The sequence below is a fragment of the Leptopilina heterotoma genome, unplaced genomic scaffold, assembly GCF_015476425.1.
Source record: "Leptopilina heterotoma isolate Lh14 unplaced genomic scaffold, ASM1547642v1 Lhet_456, whole genome shotgun sequence".
Classification (NCBI taxonomy): Eukaryota; Metazoa; Arthropoda; class Insecta; order Hymenoptera; family Figitidae; genus Leptopilina; species Leptopilina heterotoma.
This window is the reverse complement of record NW_025111090.1, coordinates 181,860-208,341: the sequence shown is the minus strand read 5'-3', so window position 1 is coordinate 208,341 and position 26,482 is coordinate 181,860. Positions and strand designations below refer to the sequence as shown.

Here is a 26,482-nt window from a genome sequence, read left to right as displayed (position 1 = left end):
CTCCGAGATACCAGGCGAACTCTCGGATGTATTTAGCCTTATCCTTGAATAGAGGCTCTTCAAGGACGGACCTTTTATTTCCTCTTTTCTCGTGGGACCAAAATGGATACTACTAATTTAAACAAAGATCGAAGCAATAACGCGGAACAGGCGGGCATTGCAGAGCCCCTTTCGGGGAATCCCAATGCTGGCGCGGGGACTACGCTTGGGGCGGGGGTTGGGACCACAGGGGACCAAACCTCGCAACAAGTAGATAGGGTTCAGCAACACTTGGGTAACCTTGCCCTTGATGGCAAGAGACTAAGTGGGGCTGCAGTAAGGAGGAGAAGGCGGGAGCGAGCTCGGGACTCTCTGAGAACCGAATCGCATACCGCTGGCTCTTCTCAGAACACTTCTGGAGTGGGGGGGAGGGCGTCGGGGTCCGGGTCGGGGAAAAGACGGCAGGACTCGGAGGAGGCTTCCCCTAGCAATAGAATGCCGCCAAAGAAGATAAGGGGCCCACAAGGGGGAACCTTATCGTTTGCGGAGATCACTAGATCGTCATTAGCCGGGGCGATCGTCGCGGAAGGCTATCCTAGGGTCCAGATGACGTTGGCTAATTTGGACCAATTAAGGGTAGCAATTCATGAGGAGATTGGGGGGGACGAAGTCGGACCCTATCCTCATTTTGGAGAGGTTCGCCTCACTAGGGGAGCGATCCTAGTAGAGTGCCTGGACTCAGAATCTAGGGAATGGCTAAATAGCCGTATACCTAGGTTCAGTCAGGCGTTAGAGGGTCTTGCCATCAAAGTGGTGGATCCGGCTGAGCTAATCAAGCTGGTAAGGGTTGTGGCGTGGGTACCCGGTCCTAGGGTGAACCAGGCTTCAATCCTTAAAAACCTCGGTAGACAAAATACCGGGGTGGATACATCCGCGTGGAGGGTGTATTCGGGAGGCGAGGGGAGAGCAGACCAAGCTTCGGCTGTGGGCTGGACTCTCGCGTTAGGAGTACCAGAGAGCGACATTGAAGCTCTCCAAGCCCGGCAGTTGAAACTGTGTTTTGGGCTAGGTCAAATCACTCTAAGAGTGGCGAGGCAAGGTACTGACACAGCTGCTGGGCAGGGTACCCAGGGAGGGAAAGCGACTGAGGAAACCGTGAATCAGCATTAAAAATGGCTGCTTCCGGGATTCATTGTGTGCAGATTAATTTGCATCATTGTAAGGGCGCTTCGGCGATTTTAGCCAAGAGCTTGACAAAGATGCAGACAGCTTTAGCCTTTATTCAAGAACCTTGGGTTTTCAAGGGGAGAATTAGAGGTCTGAACGGCTGTGGCGAGCTGGTTAGTTTACCACAGGAACCAGTTCCGAGGGCGTGTCTGATCTATAAAGGTCTAGATGTTTTCCCACTTTTGGAATTAACTACTAGGGACTTAGCTGTAGTTAAAGCTAAGTATCTAGAAAAGAACGAAAATAAAAGGGAGGTGGTAATAGCGTCCGCTTACTTTCCGGGAATAGGGGATGAACCTGCACCACCAAGAGAGGTGGAGAGGTTGGTAGATTACTGCCAAAGGCGAGGGCTTCCCTTGTTAATAGGGTGTGATGCTAATGCGCATCATGTTGTTTGGGGTAGCACAGACATTAATGACAGAGGCAGAAGACTTTTAGATTTTCTGTTAGATACAGATTTAGACATTTTAAATCAGGGTAATGAGCCGACTTTCGTTACTGTTAACAGAAAAGAGGTGTTGGATATTACGATCTGTTCCAAGTCTTTGTGTGAGGGCGTGAGGGACTGGAGGGTGTCTGATAAGGATTCCCTCTCAGACCACAGGCTTATTACGTTTAGATTGGAATCGAAGGATCGGGAACAGAAGTGGGGTCGTAATCCTAGGAGTACCGACTGGGCTTCATATAGTGAAGACCTCAGGGCCTCCATGGCGTGCTTCCCCACTTCCAATGGAACGATGTAGGAGTTAGAGCTTGCAGCGGAATATCTGCGAGATTCTATTATCTGTTCCTTTGAAAGGAACTGTGTAGTTAGGAAAATGGGCTTCAATGGGGGCGGTAAATGGTGGACCCCCCGTTTGGAGGAACATAGGAAAAACGTAAGAAAGCTCTTTAATAAGGCTAAGAAACGTAGGCATCAGCGAGCATGGGATAAATATCATACCGCTCGCGATTCTTACAAGAAAGAAGTAGAGAGGGCAAGGGGTGTCAGTTGGAGAAGTTTTTGCGAGGGAATCGAGAGGGTACCAGAAGCTTCAAGGCTTCATAAAGTACTAGCTCGAGACCCAATGGCAAAATTAACTACTATTAAGCTGCCTAATGGGCAGTATGCCCAGGATAAAAGGGAGTGTCTAAAGCACTTGATGGAGGTAAACTTCCTGGGCTTTAGAGAAAGTCTGGAGAACAGCCATGGCATAGGACCAGGTAGGAACCGAGGAAATCGGGAACACTGGAAACTAGCAGCCAGGGTTGTAACTCCTGAAGGGATTGATTGGGCAATAAGCACTTTCAAACCATTTAAAGCTTCAGGGGGGGACGGTATATATCCGGTTCTTTTGCAAAAGGGATTGGATTGTATTAGAGTACCCCTGTGTAAAATTATGAGAGCTTGTATAGCTCTAAGTTATACACCGGAGTTTTGGAAAGACGAGGGTTGTGTTTATTCCGAAGGCCGGTCGGTCAGGGTATACTGCGGCGAAGGACTTCAGGCCAATTAGCCTAACCTCTTTTATATTAAAGACGTTAGAGAAACTGGTGGATAATTTTATTAGACAGGAATGTCTTAGAGATTTTCCCCTGCATCATGGACAGCATGCATATAGAGTAGGCTTCTCAGTAGAAACAGCCCTCCATTCGGCAGTAGGCAGAATAGAGGGACAAATTAGCAGCGGGGGTTATGCGGTTGGCACCTTTCTTGATATCGAAGGTGCCTTCCCTAACACTTCTAGTAAAGCCATTTGTAGGGCAGCCAGGATGCGAGGTGTGCCCGAGCCGCTAGTTAAGTGGATCGATAGCATGCTTCGAGAAAGGGCCCTGGAAGCGGAATATGGTGAGGCTAAGGTAACAGGCCTGGTCTCAAAAGGGTGCCCACAGGGTGGAGTCCTTTCTCCTTTATTGTGGTGCTTGGTGGCAGATGAGTTAATTAGGAACCTCAATAGCCAGGGTTATTATACGCAAAGTTATGCGGATGATTTCCTTATAATTATAAGAGGGCACGCAATCGAGACCCTCTTAGAACTTACGGAACGTGCACTTAAGATTGTCAGGGATTGGTGCAATCTGACTGGACTTTCTGTAAACCCGGAGAAAACGAACATAGTAGTTTTCACAAGAAAATATAAGGTACCGAGTTTGAAAATACCGATATTTTATGGAAAAGAGATTTCCTTTTCTGAATCGGCTAAGTATCTGGGAGTAATACTGGATAAAAAGCTGGTTTGGAGGGAACATTTCGAATATCAGTATGGCAGGTTTTGTACCGCGTTTTGGGCGTGTAGAAGGGCGATAGGGTCATCGTGGGGACTAAGCCCTAATATGGTCAACTGGCTCTATCAGATGATCTTAAAACCAAGGTTTCTTCACGCGGTGGTTGTCTGGTGGTCTAGGACTCAACTGATAACGGTTAAAGAGAAACTAGGCCAACTGCAAGCAATGATTTTCAGGGGTATTACGGGGGCAATGGGGACCACGCCAACAGCTGCGTTGGGATTCATGCTTGCCGAGGTACCTCTGCATATTGACGCGGTGAAAAAGGCGGCTCTTACTATGAGCAGGTTAACTGCGCAGGGAAGGTGGAGGGTTGGTGGTTTACACACCAAGCTTCCACGCTCAATTCTATCAATACCAGAATTAAGTATGGTGCAAGATAGAATGATCAAGAGGGTGAAATTTAAACCCCGCATTAAGATCATTACACCTTCCAGAATAGACTGGAAGAAAGGTTTTCCACTTGGGGACGAAGTCTGGTATACAGATGGCTCCAAGATGGACTGCGGTGCAGGCTTCGGAATTTTTTGGAAAACTGGCCGCATTAAAGTGGCTGAGTCATTAGGACAATATGCCACGGTCTGGCAGGCAGAGGTCTGTGCGATTTTAACTTGCGCCCAAATATCCATTCGAAATGGAACAAAGTGCAAGAGGATTAGTATTTGTGTGGATAGTCAAGCGGCCTTAGGGGCTCTGAAAAATCCCACAATAGAATCAAAACTCGTCTGGGAATGCCGCAGCGTACTAGATGAGTTGGGTTCAGTAAATAGACTTTTATTGATTTGGGTACCGGGACACTCGGGAATCAAGGGTAATGAAAGAGTAGACGTCTTGGCGAAAACCGGTTCCGAGACGAAATTTATAGGTCCTGAACCAGCAGTGGCAATAATGCCATGCTTGGTTAAGGGAGCCATAGAAAGATGGGGTGAAAAGGAACATGAGAAGTATTGGGCGAGCGTTGGGGTGGGAAGGCAAGCGAAAACTCTGTTGGGGTTAGCACTCAACAAGAGGCGAGCGAGCGATCTCCTAAAACTCGATAAGGTCAGAGTTAGAACCGTAGTTCGTCTACTTACGGGTCATGGACTATTGAACTACCATCAGCATAAAATAGGCAGACAAGTTTCACCTATGTGCAGACTGTGTGGGGAAAGTAACGAAACTTCGACTCACATATTATCTGAATGCCCAGCGTTAGCTAGGATCAGGCTATCTAGCTGGGGTCAAGCAATTATTGACCCTAAGCAGGTGAGCAACCTATCGATAGAAGAGATACTGGACTTCTGGAGAAGAACAGGACTCTAAGAAGTTGCTACAAACGAGCGAACTGGAGTTTGGTACAATGGGTTCTATAACCTAGGTGCTTACTTTCCCCTCTTGAGGAAAATCCAGCTCGATCTCGGTGTCCAGATTAGATTAGATTAGAAACTACATATTTCACTTTATTAGCGAAATTTTTCATTGCTTCAATTATTATAATACTTTCGCTATTCTAAAGAAACATATCGTTGTTTCAAGTAAAGCTTTTTTCAGTGTGTAATAATTATTATTTCTTTAAAAACTATATTTAAATTAAAATGTCTTTATATTGTTTAAAATAAGCAATGTAAAAGATAAAATTTGCTAAAAAAATAATTTTTCACCTCCTGCTGATTACCGGCTGTGGCTATTTTTTTATTAATTGTGAATTAAATTAATTTTTATGACCCAGATACTAATTGCAATTGTTCCAGCCATAGTTCAGGTCCAGTAATGTAAATTCTATTTAAATTGAGACCATTAAGTGAAAGTATTTGAAATTTAAAAAAAAATTTAGAAGTTCAAAGTTGTTAAATTTTTTTTGTAAACTTTAAAGTTTCAAAATAATATAAAATGAAAATTTAATTCTCTATAATAATTGTTAACTTTTTCCACCGTTAATTATTTCAATCTTTTTGTTAGGTAATAATAATTATTTCTTTAAACATTTTTTTAAATAAAATGGAGTTTAAATTGTTTAAAATAAGCAGTTTGATATAACATTCCCACGCGCTTGCGCGCGGATAGTTTGGCTAGTTATCTATATTAATCTTCTTTATTCTTTCATTTATTCATAATAATTTATTCTAATTTTTCATTATTCATAATAAAGTAATATTAGAAATTATAAAATTGATAAAAAATTATAATTAACAAATGAAAAATATACCCATTTTGTTTATTATATGCTTTTTTCAATTACAAATTTCATTTGACTGATTTAAATTATGCAAATTTTTTTCCTTTCTATTTATAAAATATAGAAACTTTTTTAAAAAAGTTTTTCTATAAAAATGCATTATTTTTAATAATTAATTAAATATTTATTGATAAATTTAAATAATTTTAGAAAATTTTGAATAATTAAAATTTTTCAAAAGTTTAAGTTCTTTAAAATTTCAATAATTAAATTCATTTAAAATTGAAATTTTATATTTCAAATTGAAACCGCTTGATGATAATTTATTTATGAAAATATTGTAAACGCAACTCTTTTAAAATGAAATTAATTTTGAAATATTTAAGTAAAATGACCCATTTAATATTTTATAAGTGCGCATTATTTTATGATAGTTGTTCAAGATTTAAGTTATTTTAAAAAGAAATTATTGTAAGAAATTAAAAGTTTTGTATTGTAATTTGTGGTAATTATATAGTTTATGAGGCAATTAAAAAAGACACAAAAATTAAGAATTTTCTTATGAATTCTAAAAATTAAATTTTTTTCAGTACTTTTAATAAAAATCCTTAACTTTTCCCTGAATTCCCTGTGTCAAAATATATAATTATTATCATATTATCATACTAATATTAAAACTACATTCCAATTCATATTATATTTTTATGAAAATAAATTTTAATTACAATTTTTAACATTCCATTATATTTTTGAAATTGCTAATTTTATTTAAAAAAATGAGAAAGAAAGTAGCTAGTAGAAGTTCTCGCTAGTTAAATATTATTGGCCCTCCATCTTATATTTGTAGTTTTTTATTTTAAAAAAAATATCAACAAATTTGTTGTCAGTAAGATATAAAACTCTGAAGTATTAATTTCTAGAAGTTTAGAGCAAAATCAAGAAATTGTATGATTTATAATTTTTTAAAAAATATAAACAAATTTATTTATAATAGTAACTCTTAAATATTAATTGTTACAAGTTCAGAGCAAAATTAAAAAAAAATGTATTAGTCCAGCATATTGGATTGGTAATTTTTTTAGTTTAAAAAAAATAAACAATTTAAACAATATCGTGTGATATTTAAATTTATTTTTTTTAACAATTGTGTATTATTTTAAAAAATGATTTTTTTAAACTTTTTTATTTATTATTATTTTATTTAAAAGTTTTAAGTTTTTAATTAATTTTTAATGTAAGTAATTATTTTATTTAAATTAAATGTCTTTAATTAATAAATAAAATTTTCAAACTTACCTTTTGAATGCAACAATAAATACATGCTTTTGACACTTTACAGAAAGATTGAAAATTGTCACTATTGGCGCACTCACACCTTTGCTGGCTGCCTGCCTGCACAGGCAGTAGCAACTAGAGTAAGAGAGAGAAAACATATAATTTGAATTGTCTGACTCTCTTACTCTCATGTGTTTCCTGCAGGCATGCAAGCAGTCACCGAGCTCTTTCTGCGCCTTTAGAATTCTTTCAGCTCGCCACCTATTGGGAGAAAAAACGTTGATATTTGGACTATGGTAACTCTTTTTTTTTCATGTATCAAGCGAGCTCTTATGGTAAATGGTCATTTAACTCACCCATTTATCTACAAAGAAAATTACTCGTTCTCTTTTGTATCATATTCGGAAGCAAAATTTGTACTTTCTTATTTATTTTTACAATAAGTGTTTTATTAATTAGTAATTTTTTTGATCTTAATTTATTCTGTAGTTTACTGGCTTTTAATTTCATATACTTTTAAATTTCAATTAAGTGCATTAACATGCTTTTTTTACAAAACACAGTGACAGTGTAAATAATCACCGACGATGTTTTTAACTCTAAATTTTAACTATAAGTTTAAAAATTATTTTCACATTAAAAATCAATGTTTATCATTAAAGTGCTAATATAAATTCCTTCATTGGAATGTCCTCTTTCAATTTATCTAATAAAATTTGTGGTTTTCTATGGTTTTTTAGATATTATTTACAAAACACCACAAAATCACCAAAAAGTCGGTGATTTCTCGGTGATCCCATCCCGCAAGGGATTGAGCATTGAAATCTTTTTTTTTATTTACAGCCCCTCACCGAAATATAGCCGGTAAATGTAAAGTACCGTTAAGGCGCGTATCCACTAGACGAACCGAACACGAGCGCAACACGACACGGGTGTCCTCAACGAAAAAGAAGTTTTATGAAAATGCCTAGTGAAGCGGTTTACGGCATCTTATTTTAGGTATTTCATAGTGTCGAAATCGGGTTTGAATGAAATCCTAGCTGATCGTTTAGCAGTTTTATCAAAGAATTGGTTTTTTAATTTTTTTAATATTTTCACTTTTTTTTAACTCTAAGCTCTATCGAAAAACGATAATAAAAACAATTTTATTTATCACTTATCCTCAAGTTACATCATTTCCATGATGTTTTAAATGTTTTTAGTGTTCGATCAATATAATATATAAAATAAAATATTATACAGTCAGGAAAGAAAAATAAGGAACATTGCATAGAACACATGTTCATTTAGGGATATACCAAACGCGAGAGCGAGAAATCTTGAAGTTGCTGGAAATTTTAATTCTTTTCTGTGACGTGCATGCTACCATAAATTATTTTATTCACATTTGTTATAATAGTTCATTTGTGGTGTAATTTATAAAAGTTGTCTTTCTCGTTCTTTAATACATTTGACAAATGGACAAATTTTAATAGTAAATTTGAGAATGGATTCAAAAAGTAAACACGAGGAAAACAGATTGAAAGTTTGTGCCCCTTGTGGGAAAAAATTGTTTTTAGCAATATTCAGAGTTCATTTATTATCAACAAAAAATTTGAAGATCTTATAAAAGAACACGTCAATGAAAACTTTGATATGTCTGATTCTCGATTTCCATGTGGTATTTGTGGAACATGTCGCCGTACTTTGAATGAGTACGGAAATGGAAAATCTAATAGAAATTTGCCATCTATGCCAAATTATATGGATATTATTTTGCCTAAAGAAACTCGCACAAATCATGACTCTTGTAATTGTTACATTTGTTTGACTGGGCGGTACAAAGGCCACACAAATATACAAAGAGGAAAGGGACATAAAAACGAATCAGTTAAAATTACTGTTGAAAATGGACTCAATGGCAATTCTAAAAATATAAGTATTTCAAAAGAAGCTCACGTCAATGATAAGACACAATCATATATATCAATCTGTAATTTATGTTTCCAAGAAATTGGTAGAGGTAAATCCCACCCTTGCATTAAATCTGTTAAACCTCGGGATAACGTATTAAAATTAGTGGAAAAACTTCCTGAAAAACAGAAAGAACAAATTGCTAGTTCGATATTGCTAAAGAAAATTGATTCATCCAACAATTCTAATGACAGTAGCACATCTAGTCATCGAAACACATCTATACAGTTGAGTACATTGGGTCGTCAGTTAAGAATAACTGTTAATCCAGTTGAAAAAAAACCTGTTGTCTTTACTACTGAAATTTTAGAGAATTATCACGTTAATTCTGGCGCATCATCTAAAGAGATGAAAAAAATGACGAATTTTTTACGAAGCACTGCGGGAAAAAAATCTGTTCCACCTAATTATCGAAACATGTTTCTGAGAGAAAAAAAACATTAGATAATATTTATAAGAGCAATGTACACGAATTTGATAGTGATAGCTTACGTTTAAAAACATACGGAGATTTGAAAAATGATTATGATCAGTTTGTACTGTCAGGTGGAAAAAAGAAACTGGCAATGCAAAATCACAGTACTATCAATGCACCACTTGTCGAAGAAGATGATGATGCACTTGTTATTGAAAAATGTGTAATTCCTGAATTGCACATTTTACAAGGATTTGTAAATCATGTGTTTTGGAATGGATTGGTACCTCTACTTACAAAAGAAAAAGCGTTACTCTGGCCAAAAAAACTGAATATTTGTTCGAAGAATTATCATGGCGAAATTTTTGAAGGCAATGCTTGTAGAAAACTTCTAAAAGAATCAGATGCCCTTAACGATCCAGAAATTTATTCAAATGTTGGCAAGCTTGCAGTAGTACCTTTTATTGCTACTATCAAAGCTATGAATAAAATTGTTGAATGTTGCTTTTCTACATCGGCACCTGGACCGAATTTAGATGAATATGTGAAAGAATTGAAAACAGCTTACAAGAGTACAGACCTTTCGGTAACATTAAAGATTCACGTAATATTTGAGCATTTACAGCATTCCTTACATTTTTTAGATGGTGAGGGATATCATTTTTGAATTTAAGTTCTAAAGGATATACTGCATGCATAATAAGAGCATAATGTTAGATGAATTCTAAGTCGATGAAAAACAAGTATAATGTTTAAATAAATATGAATATAAACAAATAAAAAGATTTCCTTTCAATTTTATGACGGTGAGTTGACCTTTTTCCAGGTAAAAAAGGGTGTCGACTTTGTATAAAAAACCTGACTACTTTTGAAGCTTTCTGATTAAACATGACTCAAGCCTGACGTTCTGTGGCTGCAATCGTAACAAATGCAGCCTAAAAACGTCAGAGATTCTGACTAAATTTCTGTCGTTTTGTGATTTTATTTTTAGTAGGGCACATCTCTTTACATTGTTTTTTTGAAGCTTTGCAAAATCTACAATAGTAATTTGCCGAAAAACTTTTTGGATAACCTAACATATAATTCAAGGATAAATTGTCGCCTGTAATAAGAATCACCTTAAAATAAACTCTGAAAACTGTATTGTCTACGCAAATTTTAATACCATCAATACATAAGGCGTTTAAAGCTCGAATTAAGTGTGTGTAAATAATATCACTTTGAACGATTTTACTATCAGCATAATGATATAATTGTGCAACAAAAATGTTTATTAATCTAGATCGAAATTGGGGAGGTATACAAAAAAATGGATATATATACCGGATATGCTATGAATCCCTGCGTGGAGACCCCAATGGGTTTCCAGTCTCGTATGCATCTTCGTACAAACCGATTGGAAGTATAATTTTATTTGATTGATTCCGAATTAAATTCCTCCAGAAATCTTTTTGAACGACGTTGAATATTCTCCCATTATAGTTTTGTTCGAGTTCTAAATAATAACTACGAATATAACTAAAGACACTTGGGAGTTCTAAAAAAACTTTGAAGACTGAATCCAACGGTATGAATTGTCCTCCTATTTCTTTTTTTTTCTAATTGACCTGCGCGATTTTTCACTTCAATGCAATCAAAATAAATAGATTTTGGTTTTATATAGTAACCCGTTTTTCAAGTGACCGAAATCGTTTATGTTCTGTATTTAAATTTTTAAACGCATTTTGAAACTTCGTAAATTTCAATTCAATAATTTCCCTACTTTCAGGAGTAATACAAAGTGTAGTTGCTTCTTTCATACTATTAGCATATGATGAATTTAAAAAATTTTCAATCCAATGCTATTTTGTTTAAAATCAATTCATCAGGAAAATTAGGTTCAAAGTCTACTTGCATGGAAATTTTCGATTCATTAAAAACGTTAAATTCATAATCTTTAAAATGATCTGCTTCATCTGGATCAGTACTAAGAGAACGTTCTTTTAAATTACATGGATTTAAATTGCTTACTGTAGTCGATATGTCAGTATTAAAGTGACAATTATTTGAATCTAACCAAATACTTATGGAATGAGTTTTTAAATGTTTTTGTAACGACTTTTTGGAAGAAAAAGTTCGTGTACACGAAGTATTTGTGCAATTATAACTAAACAAGAAAGTTTTGTGTACGTATTTGATATGTGAATCTACATTTTTTAAATGAATTTTTTTAAAACATACACTACACTGTGCAAACTTTTTGAACGTGTAACTATACAGGCTTCAATAAAAATTAGCAAGTGACTTTTAAAAATATAAAAAATTAGTTTTTTTAAATTTAATACTTTAAAATAAGAAAGTAGTTACTTTTAAACAGTTTCATTTGATTCACTGTCAGTAGGAATTGATGACTGGTTCTCGGTTTCCGAATCACTATTTAAACTTTCATGATCCTTAGCAATTGAAGATTCACTATTTGAGTCTACCTGGTCTAAACCTTCCTCTTCGTTTCCTTCCATGCAGTGATTTTCAGGAATTTCGTTGAGCGTAATCCAAAGTTCTTATTCTGCTATGAAACTTTTACTTGTAGTACGTAAATCGTCGATTTCGTACAAATATTTTTGTAAAAACAGCCAAACGGTTTCGCAGTCAACAGGATATTCAGCATTCAATGAGTAAAACGATTTGAAGCATAGGACGACAGCTGACATCAACGAATTCATCAAATATTTGTGACCATTAATGTACACATAGGCAGTTAAATTCTCCAAAGCTCCAACAGCAATTACGAAAGGTTGTAGGGTGTGACCGAACTTGAAAAGTTGATTTACTCGGCTTTCAAGTTGAGTTTCTAAATCAGCTATAGACTAAAATACCAAAAAGTTTTAAGTTTAAAATTTATTCCACATATGTAAAGGAATTTAAAGTTCTCATTTCCAATAAATAATATTCTGAACTTACATGAATTTGAAGAATAAAAGCCTTTGCTATTTCAGAACGTGATGGTCTCCATAATTCCCTTTTCACATTAGATTGTGATGCTTCAACAGGATTTTTTGTTTTTTTAGTTTTCGAATCTTTTTTTGCAACTGGGTCAAATCATACCTAACAAATCAAAGTTGTCCCTCAGTTCTCTGATTTTTGTGAAACTTTAAGAAATTGTAGAGGAATACATGCGAATAAAAAATCCAAAAAAGATTTTCGAAAATTTAAAAAATTTGTGGTTGTTCAGGGTTTTTAAATTTTTTTATTGAAATTTTGAAAACGCAATATCTCAGAGACATATGGATGGATTTTAATGATTTTTTCAGGGATAACTTATTATTTACAAACAATTAAAATGAAAAAAATTTAAAAAAAAAATTTTTTTGTTTTAAATAAAAAATTTAAAAAATATTGTTTAAACAAATCTTTTGTTTATAAGCGTATCTTTAATTTTTTTCTAATAGCGATATTTTGATTCCTTAGGATTTCACGAGTATTTTGACATAAAGAAATCGATGGAGACTCTTAAACTTTCGGAGATATTGTATTTTTTGTCCTTGCGCGCAGGGCCAAAAAGCGCACTGAAGCAAAGGCTCTGTGTACAAGGTAATGGTCAAAATTACCTAATACTCGCGTAAATTTCAAACGAATTGAATTCTTTCTTTTTTAAATCAATTAGTAACATTTTATTAATAAATAAATAATAAATGAATAATATTTAAACAATAAATAATTAAATAAAAAATAAAACTCGTAAATTTTAATCGAATTGAATTCTATCTTTTTTAAATCAATTAGTAATATTTTATGAATAAATAAAATAAATAATAAGTTATTAATAAATAAACAAATAATTTGTCTGCGTAAAATAAAATAAACAAATTAATGTAAATTAAAAAACAGTTTCTAGTAGATTACTTGACTACTTTTTAACTACTCTGATTTGTTCAACAAGTCCTACATTAAATTAAAAAACCTGTTTTAATCATCAAAAAGAATTTAATTAAATCAGATAAATAAAAAAGTAATATATAATGGAAAAGTAACATTTTATTCGTTTACATAAAGCGAAGACCTAGTTCGCGAATCAAGTAATTCTTTATTAATTAATTTATTAATAATCATTATAGTAAGAAATTATTCTATTAATGATTAATAATAATTTAAATATAACTGTATTTCAATTATAATGCAAATACTTCTCATAATAAGTACTGACTGGTATAGTAAATTACTAATATTATGAAACAAAATTTATTATTAATTAACTATATTAAATAATTACAAGTAAATATACATATATTAAATTAATATATTATAAATATACATTAAGTAAATATATTAAATAATGTTAAAAGAATGGACCGAATGTTTTGATTTATTTACCTACTTTTGCTGTATAATTAATTTAATAATTATATGAATTTGAAAAATGAGAACTTTTGTTAAGTTAGAAGAACAATTTTTATAATAGAATAATGTATTCTGAAATGTAAAAAATAAATTTGAAAGATTTTATATGTATATATAAATTTTCATGAGACTTTACCAAAATTAGAAAGATGTACCAAAATTTTTATAGGTTATGTGTTCACACATTTCAGAAATAGTCAAGAATTTCAGAAATGGTCACAGCTTCGAAAATGGTGGGAGTAAAGTGGGAGGAGCTTGGAAAGTTTTTGGTTAGGAATGGTGAGAAACGTTCGAAAACGTCAGAAGTGGTGAGACTGTTCAGGAATGTTCAGAAATTCTGACCATTCATGACGATTCCTGATTTTATTTTTAGTAGGGCTTCACTAACAATAACTGAGTTAGTTTGGTTTTCTGTAGACATTATAGTTTTTATTTATTAAACATACACTTTTTATTTTTCACATTCAACACGTGTTTTTCTATCGCTCGCCGGTCGTTGCAAAATGTTGCAAAAAGAAAGAAAATGTTAGAAAAGGACGCGACGTGCAATTAGTTCTTAGAGTGACCACCAGAGAAGTAAATTCTCGACAACTATAGTAAAGAATGGTCCTTTCAACTGCAGAAATAGTAAAAATAACTATTTTCAACAATTGGTTTTACTACAAGTAAACAGTAAATTTCTTTCTTTCTCTGCAACTTATAAGAAATAGTTGTTTTAACTATATAAATCCTGAAAATAACAACTTTCAGAGGTTGGTTTTACTATATGAAAATAGTTAGTCTCATTTTGTCTGCAACTAATACAAATTAGTCATTTTTACTACCACAATAGTATAATTGACTATTTTTGGCAGTAGTTTTTACTACTGCACTATTGTTGATTCATTAACTACCATCTGTTAGTTAGTTCAACTACCTAAACTAGTAATTTTAAATACATAAAACTAACTACTTAATTTTAGTTCTACTAACTGTGAGTGTTTAGTTAAAACGCTTCTGAATATGGTAGTTTTAACTACTTTTTTTAACTACACATATGTGGTCGTTTTTACCATTCGCATTTTTTTCTGTGTATTTTGTAAACTTTCTATAATATTTTCAATCAAAACTATTTTATTGCAGGGTTGCCACAGGTCAGGGAAGTCAGGGAAAGTAAAATTGGTCAGTGAAATCAGGGAAAAGTCAGGGATTTTTACTAAAAGTACTGGAAAAAATTGATTTTTTAAAATTCATGAGAAAAGTGAATTTTTTTTCTTTTTGCCTCGTAAATTATGAAATTACCTCGAATTTTAATACAAAAACTTGAATTTTTTCAATTTCTGACAATAATTTCTTTTTAATTAAGTTAATTTTTTAAAAACTATCATAAAATTCTGACTTACAAATTATTTTACAAATAATTTTTACAATTTTCATACATACTAGATTGATAGAAGAATTTCAGTTAAAAATACTAAAAAAAATGGATTTTGGAAAAGTTACAAATGATTGCAGAAATTCAATTATTTTCAAAAGTTACAAAAATACTTCGCAAAATTACAATTATGTTCAAAAATTAAAAAAAATATTCTTCACTAAAATTCAATTATTCTTATAAACTTGAATAAAATTCGTTATAAGAATTCAATTATTTATATATAAATAATAAAATTTTTCTCCAACATTTAATTATTTTATGAAAATTTTTATTATTTATTTAATTATTATTTTTATGAATTATTTTTTATACAATACTTTAATCAAATTCTTAAATAAATATAATTATTCTTAAAACTGTTATTAAAATTTGTCACACGAATTTAATTATTAAAAATTTTATTGATAAGATTCTTTATGAGAATTCAATTTTAACAAACATTCAATTATTCAATAAATTATTTATTTTTTATTTTAAATAATTGAATTTTTTTAGAATTTTCTAATAAAATTTTATTTAAAAATGAATAAACGAATAATTGATTTATAATTATTTATAAAAATAATTGAATTATTGGAACGAATTTTATTACATTTTTTTTAAATAATTGAATTTTTTTGTGAAATTGTACTTATTGTAAAAGTAATTGAATTCTTGCGAATTTTTTTTTTTTAGGATTTTGTAAATAATTAACTTATTTTAAAAAATTTTATGGCAATTTAAATTATTACAAAACATGAAGAAGACGATCACTTCAAGTCTCCGAATCTGAGTGATCGTCTTCTTCATGTTTTGTAATAATATTCTAATAAGTTCTTGAATTTCAAAAAGTTTTAAATTTAAATATTTTGAAGAATTTTAATTCCTACAGAAAAATAATAATGTTTAAATATTTATTTAAGAAAGAGGTTATTGATGTTTTTAAATAATTTTACAATTAAAGAAGTTTGTAAATAAATGTAATAGAACATTTTTTTTGAGTATCTAATAATTTTTAGAGTAAATCAGAATATATTCTTTAGGGTCAGGGAAAAAGTGAATTTTTTTTCTAGAAATCAGAGAAAAGTCAAGGAAAAATAAAATAAAATATTTGTGGCAACCCTGTTCAAAATATAAATTTACCAGTCAATAAAATAGTTATTTTATTTTGTATGAGAAATTAAAATTTTATTATTATTTTTTAGAAGTAAAATTCGAAAAAATAATAGATTTAATTTTGGTTACTGTTGTTATATTCTAATGTCTAGAAATTGGTTTTAAATAATTGTATATAATTATTTTATTGGAGGTGCCCTAATTTTATTTTATATTTTTTAAATTTTTATCACTTATTATCAGACTGCCCTCTGGAATTTTTTTTTAAAATTTGATTGCAATATAATTCATTTTGAAATATAATTTACTTAATTTTAATTATTTTATATGTTACAGGAGTGAACAACTAAGATGGTTTAATTGAAGAAATTTAATGTAGTATTCGTGATTTTAATTACTATAATTCATGATGGAGTTCCGTGAAACACTGAAGTAACATTAATATTATTCAGCACATGATTTGTGTGTACAAATATTCTTATTTCTCTTCCTGACAAAGATAAGCATTTTATTAATTATTTGAAGAAAAATATTTTCGAAGGACAGAAGCTGTTTAATCATTTTATTGAGGAGAAAAACAAAATATTGAAGACAAATTTTGAAGTCAAATTTGAATCACAATAAAACGTATCATCAAAATGAAACTGTAACGAAATTAATTTTTTTCCACTTGTTGTGTAAAGTGTAAAATATTTTTGGTTTTTGTGCACTTTGAGAGTTGTAATACCTCAAATGAAAATATTTATAATATAAGCCTATTAAAACAAGTTGTTCATTTCATGACCATTTAGCTTCCTCAACATATAAAATATAAATTCGTGACGTAATTCAATTAAAAAAATTTAGCAAACTCCATCAAAACATATGTATAAAATAAATTATTAAAAAATACAAAATTTGAATTTTTTGTGATAAAGAAAAATATCTATTAATTTTATAAATTTTGATAAAAAATATACTTTGTATACATCAATCGATTCGTTTTCTTGTCAGGAATGTAATTTTGAGAATAATTAATGAAAATATTAGCAAATAAAAAAATTATTTTCAAAAATGAAAAAAAAAAATTTTTTTTGAATTTTAAAAAAATTGTATAAAAAATTTTTTTTTAGATATTTTTGAAAATCCTTGTGTCAGATTTTAGGTATTAATGACTGCAATAAACCTGCAAATTTTCAGGACAATCCATAAAAATTTGTTTGAGATAATTTGTACACAATTTTTGTGACACACACACACACATACATCTGGACATTTGCTCAGAATTGAATATACATATGTTATAGATGAAATTGAGTCCATATAACCTTCTTTTGAAAAATTGAAAATCGTCACGAATGCAAAGCTTCCTCATGAGGAAGCAAAAATTAATGAAAATAGCCCTTTTTTAGCGCATCTAAAGTAGGTAGACCTCTTAAGGAATAGACTACAAAATGGTTAAGATTTTTATATTTCACGAGAAAGTAATATTATTGACAGATAAAGATTTGACAATTACACAAAAATTACATTACAACCGGATTAGCTAAATGCCTAAAAAATAAAATATGCCCCTTGTTATTGAATTTTTATGAAACTTTGAGAAATTATTACAGAACGCTTGCAATTGAAAAGTGAGAAAACGATTTTATAATTATTTGTTAATCATGATTATAAATAATATTAAATAAAAAACCAATTGCCTATATTGAAAGGTTTTGAAATTTAAATACTTTCGGAGACTTTCATAACAAAAGCACTTTTTTTATTTTACAAAATTATGTAAAATTAACTTTTGGAATGCAAAATAACACAATTTATATGAAATTTAATTGTTATAATAAATAATTGTTTAAATAAGTTTGCTTTTATTAAAATCAATAAAAATTCAGTTTTAACACGAAAATAAAAAATATTCAGTAAATTAATATAAATTATAAAATTAATAAAATTAATTTTGAGTCTCGAAAATGAAAATTTATTACATAAATGCACATCCTCAAAGAAATAGCACGACTTGACATGTTAAAATAATGTTACATATTAAAAAAGAAACCAAAAAATCATAAAACAATTTATTTGAATTATATTTATAATATAATTTTGTCATAAATGAAGAGTAAACCAAAAAATGTTTTGAAAAGTTTAATTTTTTACTTAACATAACCTCAATTTTCGATTTTTTTTCTCCCTTTAAAGCTTTATACCTAATTAAATATTAATTATTTAAAAAATATTAATTTTTTTTAATTGTATTATAAGAAGATAATTTTTGAAAGGTACAGAAAATGATTAAAAAAAAGAATTCACCTTCTGAGTGTAATTATATTGGAATGCCTTGAAGTGAGTGATCGCGGTGGTATTGTCTTCATTTATTGGCGATGGTGTTTGCAGCATTCTTCTGCAGTTACGAACAAGAGTATATATAAAACGTATATCCCATTGAAGAAGACTTAGTAATCCAAAATCTCTATTTGTACTTCTTACAATATGATGCCTCGTTGTCCTGCAATATAGGTCCGCCTAAAAATAAAATCATAATAGTTAAATAATAATAATTGAATTATTTACTTTTATAAATTTTGTTTTGTAATATTACTTTCGTTAATTATTTTCTTAAAATATTACACTGAGAAAACTGGAGTATTGGACTAAACATCTGGAGGGACAAATCGTTGATATTTGAGAGTTAGCTATTGGATAACAATCTAAATGTTCAAATACACCATTGACAGATATTCGTGCCATTTCTCTTGGAGGGAAAATGAGTTTATAACAGAGGGACAAATTAACCATCTTGAGAAATCCCTTCCTTATCCGGCGCGAAATGAATAAATATGGCAACCTAACCCCTAAATTAAATACATAAAATGTCAGAAAAATAATTTCGCGCACATCAGATCGTACACATTTTCTGCGCAACTTTTAACCCTCAGATATATAATTGGAGAGAATATACAAGTAGATTTCCATTATCAATTCAAAATTTATTTTAGAAGGACTATTTAACTCTCTTCATAAGCAAAGGAAACATACACTTTTTGAACCTCTGAATTTGACTCTCCAGTTTTCTCAGTGTACCTTCGATAATTTTTCATTAAATTAATGCTTTCGTACAAAGAAATTAGTACTAATGATAGAATACTATAAAAAAAAGTATAGAAATTAAATTGTTAATTGGATGATTTTTTACTGTTTTTCTCTTCAAAGTTTTTATCATTCTATGGTAAAATCAAAAACAAAAAAAAATGTAATATTCAGTAATTTTCTATTTTATCAATAAAATAATAGTTACGCTCAATCCGCCGATTCTATGAAAAAACACTAGTAATGTTTTTAAACAATAAAATATAAAAAATAAATTATTATATTTGTGTTCATAACAAAATTTAACAATAGAATTAATTTTTCAAATAATTTTTTCAACTGTTTATAACTGTTTACAATAGGAAACTAAATGAATGAAGATAAGTAAGCGAATATATCAAAATCACATTTGTGTACCTATGATATTTGATATCTGCTGTAGATGACGAGAGAAGCTGAAATCTGGAATAAAATGTTTATTCAACATGACAACTGTATAATGTAGAAAAAAATTTAGTAGGATGAATAGTTATATATAAAGTAAAATCTCCAATGAGAGAAGGTGAGCATGGATGTTTATAGCTATAAGTATACTAAAAATGATGTGGTATATCTATAGCTATTAACATCAATGCGCACCTTCTCTCATTCACGGAAAAACCTTTGAGAAGTCTGTCTTCCCACTGTCACAAAATTTCGCTTCTCACTGCATGGAAAGTCTGATCGCCCGCCACTGGGTGCGTAGCATTACCGTTTTCGATAGACAAACTTCCCAAAAAGTTTAGAAAATTACAACTGGGTACGTTGTTCACCCAGTTTGGGAGTGCAGATTGTGGCATCTGGCATCAGTGCCTAGTAAATTTTCCAGGGAATTTTAAATCCTTAATAAATAAACTAAATTTTTCTATTGTAATCTTGAGAGATTCAAATTTAAATATAAATAATACATTATACAGTATTAATAATAATAATAATAATAATATTATTATTATTATTATTATTAAAATATAGGAAAACCTTAATATCGACATTTAATTTTATTTTCTCTCTCTATCGTGTAATCATTGTATTATTTAAAGATATTGTAAAACTATTATTATAAATAATTATATAAAACTGTAATTAGATATAACATTAATATGAGGAATTAAGACCAAGCAAGGGCCTGATCCGCAAAGAAGCGAGGCACAGGCTCATAGAAAGATGGCAGGAAAGATGGGATGGTGAGGGAAAAGGTCGATGGACCTATCGCCTTATCCCGGCACTCGCCACCTGGATAAATAGGAAACACGGTCAGGTTTCCTATTATTTGACTCAGGCGCTCACAGGTCACGGGTGTTTTAACTCGTACCTGTGTCGCTTTAAATTACGCGAGAACGAGGTGTGTGCATATTGCCAGTTCCCTGAGGACAACGCGGAGTACACCCTCTTCTCATGCAAAAAATGGGACTTGGAGAGGCGGGCCATGTTCGAAGGTGTAAACAGTCAAGTTACACCGGAGAATATGGTATCGCTGATGACCCAGTCGGAAGAGAATTGGCGGCAAGTCGAGAACTTCATAATCTCGGTTATGTCGAGGAAGGATCTCGACGGCCGCCAAAAAGCGTAATTTAAACAGCTTTTAATTTGTTTGTTTGTTTTTTATTAATTTATTTTGTGATTTATTTGTCCCTATACATTTTTTTTAATTTGTTTTGTTTTTTTTATTCATCTTTGTACAATTTTATGTTTTCAATATTTTATACGCGTTTATTTTTATTTTTTTTATATATCCGTTTATAATTTTATCTTTTGACTTTTTAAACTTCTTAAAATTTTTGTTTTTTATTGTTGTTGTGCTGTTAATTCCGCTTTTATATTGAAATAGTTTTAAATTTTTTAACTATTGACGCAGGAGAACCGCAGACACAGAACAAAGTCGCAGCAGCGATAGAGTTGGAGCGCCTCCCTCGAAGGCTAAAGTCTTACGACAGTTCCGAGGGAGGGTAAAGGGCTCCAAAAGAAGGGTTACGGGTTTTAGTGGGTCGGGCTGGTAGTAGGTCGCCAGTTTATTAAATTTATTATAACATTTATTTATTTATCCTTTTTTTTAAATTCCCTTTTTTTTATTTTACCAACCCCACATAACCTTGGAGTGCGGAATCCAAGGTATCTGTAAACAGATTTCCCAAAATTCCCTAAGCAAAAAAAAAAAAAAAAAAATATTAATTTAAGTTTATTATTATTATTATTGTTTAATTAATTAACGAATATGCATTAAATATTTTACTTATAATTTAAAAATGAAACGAAATTATGATTATGAAATACTGAATTTGTACTTCTTATTATTGATAAGAAAAACTGTGAAATTATATTGTAAATCTTCGTATGATGGTTATTTTATTGCGCAGTTAAAAACTGCGCAGTAGAATGAATGACAATAATGAGTCATTTGTAGGATGCGTAATAATTTAACCTTGAGATCTGTTAAATGCGTAATAATTTAACCTTGACACGTGTCATTATTTTGGTCATTTGGAAAATGCGCAATAACTTGACCTTGAATGTTCAATGCTTATTGGTCAAGTGCCACGTCATCAGCGCTCTGATTGGTTAAACAAAGAGGGGAGGGTAAACCTCCCCCCTTTTAGTTGGCTATATAAAGAGAGCGCCTGAGACCCAAAGACTCAGACAATTTTCGAGACTTGAGAAGAGACCACTAATTATTAGTGTATATCTTTAAAAGTATTACATATTGTTAAATCAACGAATCTTACAATTTGTGAATAACTAAATCAAACCTTCGACAAACAATTTAAATGGTTGAATTAATATTTAACAATAAAACAATTATTTGTAAAACAGAATTGTGAAGTGTATATTTAAAAGAAACAATATTTGAACTTAAATAAAATTGGTTTTTTACCCGAAAGGGGTTTTTCCAATTAATTATAAGTGTTTATTTATTTCTCCCACCTTTAATCTGAATAATAAATTCAAATTTAAATTCAGTGCCCGCTTTCAAGCGGTTATAACAGTAAAAAGAATCCAGCCATTGGTTATTAGTGAATCCAACGGAAATATACGTAAAATATAACCTGTGACGCGACATATCCAAATTTTTGGTGACAGCGGTGGGATACTGCACTGAACATTAATAAATAAAAATAAATAAACTGTGATAAGAAAAGTACATCATCATCGAAAAATACTGACATCGCTGGACCTTTAGGCTGAAGTCCCATGGCAGCGTTTTGCATTGCGTTTTGTAACTAGGCCATGAGTGCAAATATAGCGAACCAATATCTTCATCTCTCTCACACTCATGGCCTAGTTACAAAACGCAACGCAAAACGGTACTATGGGACTCCAGCCTTAGAAGTGGAGCCTTGCGCATGCGCGCTTGAAAGACTTTACCAGAGGAGGAAGCAGCGACATCTCTATTATCATAGTGAAACCCGAGGATCACCCCACTTCCCACATTTCTGCTGGAAGGTGTTGCGAAACGAAGAAGAAGAATTTGAATTTCAACTGGAATCTGCACATCAATCAAACCATAGAAATTGTGAGGTATTTTAGTAATAGATCATATTTAAACTTTTGCTGTAAGAAAATTTTTCTTTTCTTAAAATGGGTCGTCCACGAAAAACAGATAAAACAAAAAGACCAAGTGCTGATAAAAACCCAAATATTGAAAATAATACGAATGATGTTAATGATACCTCTAACAGAGATCAGAATAATTCAAATGAAAATCATAGAGAAATTGCTCGTTCTAATGATGACTCAATTCATTTAGATAGTACAGAAACCACATCAGAACAAACCAATTCAATTTCCTCAAATTTAAATCTTGTACCAGTTCCGTTTAGGACTTTTAACCCTGAAATGTCACGCAATTTATCTGAAAATATGATTAAAGTTGTTGGTAATTGTATACCAATCTTTGATGGTAAAAATCCACCAGTAAAAATATTTACGAATCATTGTAGATCAGCAATTACAATGCTTAACCCTCAAGAATTGTCAATATTTCCTATGTTTCTTTATACAAAAATAATCGGTGAAGCTAGGGATCACATTCTGGATGATATGGGGGTAAATGAAATTCTAACAACTTTAGAACAAATTTATTCTATCAAAGAAGACAGAAGTCAATTAATGCAACAGTTGTTGTCACTCAAACAAGATTCTAATGAAACAATTTCTCAATTTGGATGCAGAACTAAAAGAATTTTAAGTAAATTAATATGTCATTCTAAAGAAAATAATCCTTTAGAATTGATCCCTACAGTCAGTAAAATTTATCGAGAAAATGCTATAAGTGGTTTTCTGAGAGGTTTGCGTAAAGAAATATTTTCAAAATTATATGATAAAAAAATTGAATCTTTAGATGAAGCAATAACTCTAGCCACTAAAGAAGAAGTAACATTCAAAATTTGGGAAACTTTGCACGAAACCGAGAGACCATCTACCTCATCTTTTGAGAAAAGATCTTTTAACTCTTTTCCCCCGCGAAAACGTATCTCTCATTTTCGTGCCGAGGAAAAGGAAGAATATAAAAGGAATAAAAATAGTAATTCTGATATGTCAAAAATAAAATGTTACAATTGTCTTCAGTTTGGTCATAAGAAAATTAATTGTAAATCTAAATTAAGTGAAGAAAATAGAGAGAGAAAATGCAAATATTGCTCAATGTCTAATCATGCAATTGAAAGGTGTGTTCTAAAGAAGAAGCATGAAAGAGAAATAGATTTAAGTAATAAATATAGTAATGATAACAGAAAAAATTTGATAAAAAGAAAAGGAGATCAACTCATTCCAAAAAACTTGACTTGGGATCAGCAAGTGGGAGAAAGGGTGAATTTCTGTCAATAGATTTGGAAAATATTTCATTTTTGAATAAAAGAGCAAATTTTTTAGTAGACACCGGTTCTTCAGTAAATTTAACTAAGAATAATGCTTTAAAAACTGAAACGTTTATTGATAAAACAAAAATTTTTAATTTGATTAAAATAAATCCAAATATGACGAAAAGTCTACTAGGAGAAACAAAATTTTTATTTATGGAATTGAGACTTTAATTCAGGTTGTTACATCCGATTTTCCTATTAAATATCTACTTTGAACTTTATTAACAATTATATTAGAATGAATAATGTAGATATATGCCTTTCAAAGAAAACAAAAGAATTCAATTATCTCCGCGATCAAAAACTTTGGTTGAACTACCAATTAAATTATCTAATTTAACTGAGGGATATGTTCAAAAAATTTGCTGTAGTTCTGGAATATTTGCAGAAGAAATAGAAATATTAGTAACTAACAAAAATAACAAAGCTAAATTATTTATGATTAATTCAACTAGTAAAAAATGTGGAATTGACTATACCAACTTTGGAATTGCAAGAGTTTGCAACTGCTTTAAATTATTTAATACCCAAAACTCGGTCAGTAGAATCCCCTGATAAGGTTAAAAACCATGCTGAAAGGTTGGCTTTATTATTAAAAAATTTAAAATTAAATGGATTAAAAAATCCAGTTTCTAGATTAGCAAGATGGCGTGTAAAATTGAGTGAATACGATTACAAAATTATTTACAAGTCTGGTAAAATTAATGCTAATGCTGATGCTTTGTCGAGAAATCCTGTGAACAATGATGATGTTGAAATGAAAACAGTAAAAATTTTTAATGTTAATGGTCTGGTTGATCGGGCTTTTGGATTGTGTGGTTGTGATTTTCTTTTAACGAGTCGCCAGGTGAATTGTTTGGGAACTAAGGGAGCTGTATCCAATATTATATCTGCGCGGAGGGTAATGGTTCTCTTGGAACGCAGACATTTCGGCCTGGGATCGGAGAATTGTTTGGATTGTCCATTATTTAATTGAATTCCTGTTTTGTCTCTGCACCACTTAATAGGTGAGAGTAAAAATGTCCTTGGCCAAGGTGTATATTGTGTTCCCAACCCGTGCCGTAAGATCAACCTTGAAGACATGTTTGATAAGATGATTGGACTTGTGTTCCAGATCGATAATGCTTGTAAAATTTATAGTAAAGAAAGGTTGTCCATGGGAACTGGGCATATTGTTCACTTTGTCTCGGAAGATTGCATTTTTGATTCTGATATGAGTAAAGAATTAATGGAAAGAAATTTGTTAAATGTTAATGCAATAAAAAATGATGATTTTAAGGTTGGAAATGTAATCGTTATTCCTCAAGAAAATCGCTATATTTTTCATGTTGTAGTAAAAGAAAATTTTGATGGGAAAGCATATTTGAATAAAGTGTCCAGTGCTATTCTTGGACTGAGAAATGCTATGGAGCCACTTGATGTACATTTTGCTAGAGTTTCAAAAGTTGTAAATAATCTAAACGAAATTTCATGAGTAAAGTTATGAAACTTTTAGTAAAATTTTTGATATATAAAAAAAGAATCAACTGCTTATCACCCTCAATCTTAAGGATCATTAGAAAGAAGTCATCAAGATTTAATTTAATATCTCCGTCAATTTAGTAACGCTCAATCTTGGGATGAGAAATTGCGATTTGTATTATTTTCTTACAATACTTCTATTCACGAATCATTACCTGATAAAACTTATAAACAACATTTGCAAACACTTTATTATATGTTTTTATAATAAAAATAAATTTTAAAGTGTACACACGTGTAGATGTGCCACATTTTTGTGTGGGGAGGTGTGGCATCTGGCATCAGTGCCTAGTAAATTTTCCAGGGAATTTTAAATCCTTAATAAATAAACTAAATTTTTCTATTGTAATCTTGAGATATTCAAATTTAAATATAAATAATACATTATACAGTATTAATAATAATAATATTATTATTATTATTATTAAAATATAGGAAAACCTTAATATCGACATTTAATTTTATTTTCTCTCTCTATCGTGTAATCATTGTATTACTTAAAGATATTGTAAAACTATTATTATAAATAATTATATAAAACTGTAATTAGATATAACATTAATATTAATTTAAGTTTATTGTTAGAGTTGAATTTGAAAAATTAAATTAATTAATTTAATAATATCAATTTTTAAATAAACTTTAACTTAACGTGTCCTTCGGGCAAAGAAATTGTAAAGGTAGTGGATTCCCCCTCTACTTAGTTATTGTTTCAACTAAGAGGTTGAGAACCCTACTCCTTGAATTTAGAGAAGATAGGATAGTTTTAGGAATAATTAAATTATAAGCAAAAATAAGATTAAACAAATAAGATATATTTTACCCAAAGAAATCCCTAATAC

General features: G+C 31.0%; 1 protein-coding gene across 1 annotated transcript; it reads left to right on the top strand.

Moving 5' to 3' along the window:
• The first annotated feature begins 1,151 nt into the window (after positions 1–1,151).
• Positions 1,152–1,949, top strand: LOC122507260. Its single transcript, XM_043619879.1, has one exon. It carries the CDS (start codon positions 1,152–1,154, stop codon positions 1,947–1,949), a length of 798 nt encoding a protein of 265 aa, XP_043475814.1.
• The last annotated feature ends 24,533 nt before the right edge of the window (positions 1,950–26,482 follow it).

What these genes read in the sequence shown, in the direction of transcription:
- LOC122507260 (XM_043619879.1), top strand. Translation starts at nt 1,152, where the DNA reads ATGGCTGCTTCCGGGATTCATTGTGTGCAGATTAATTTGCATCATTGT.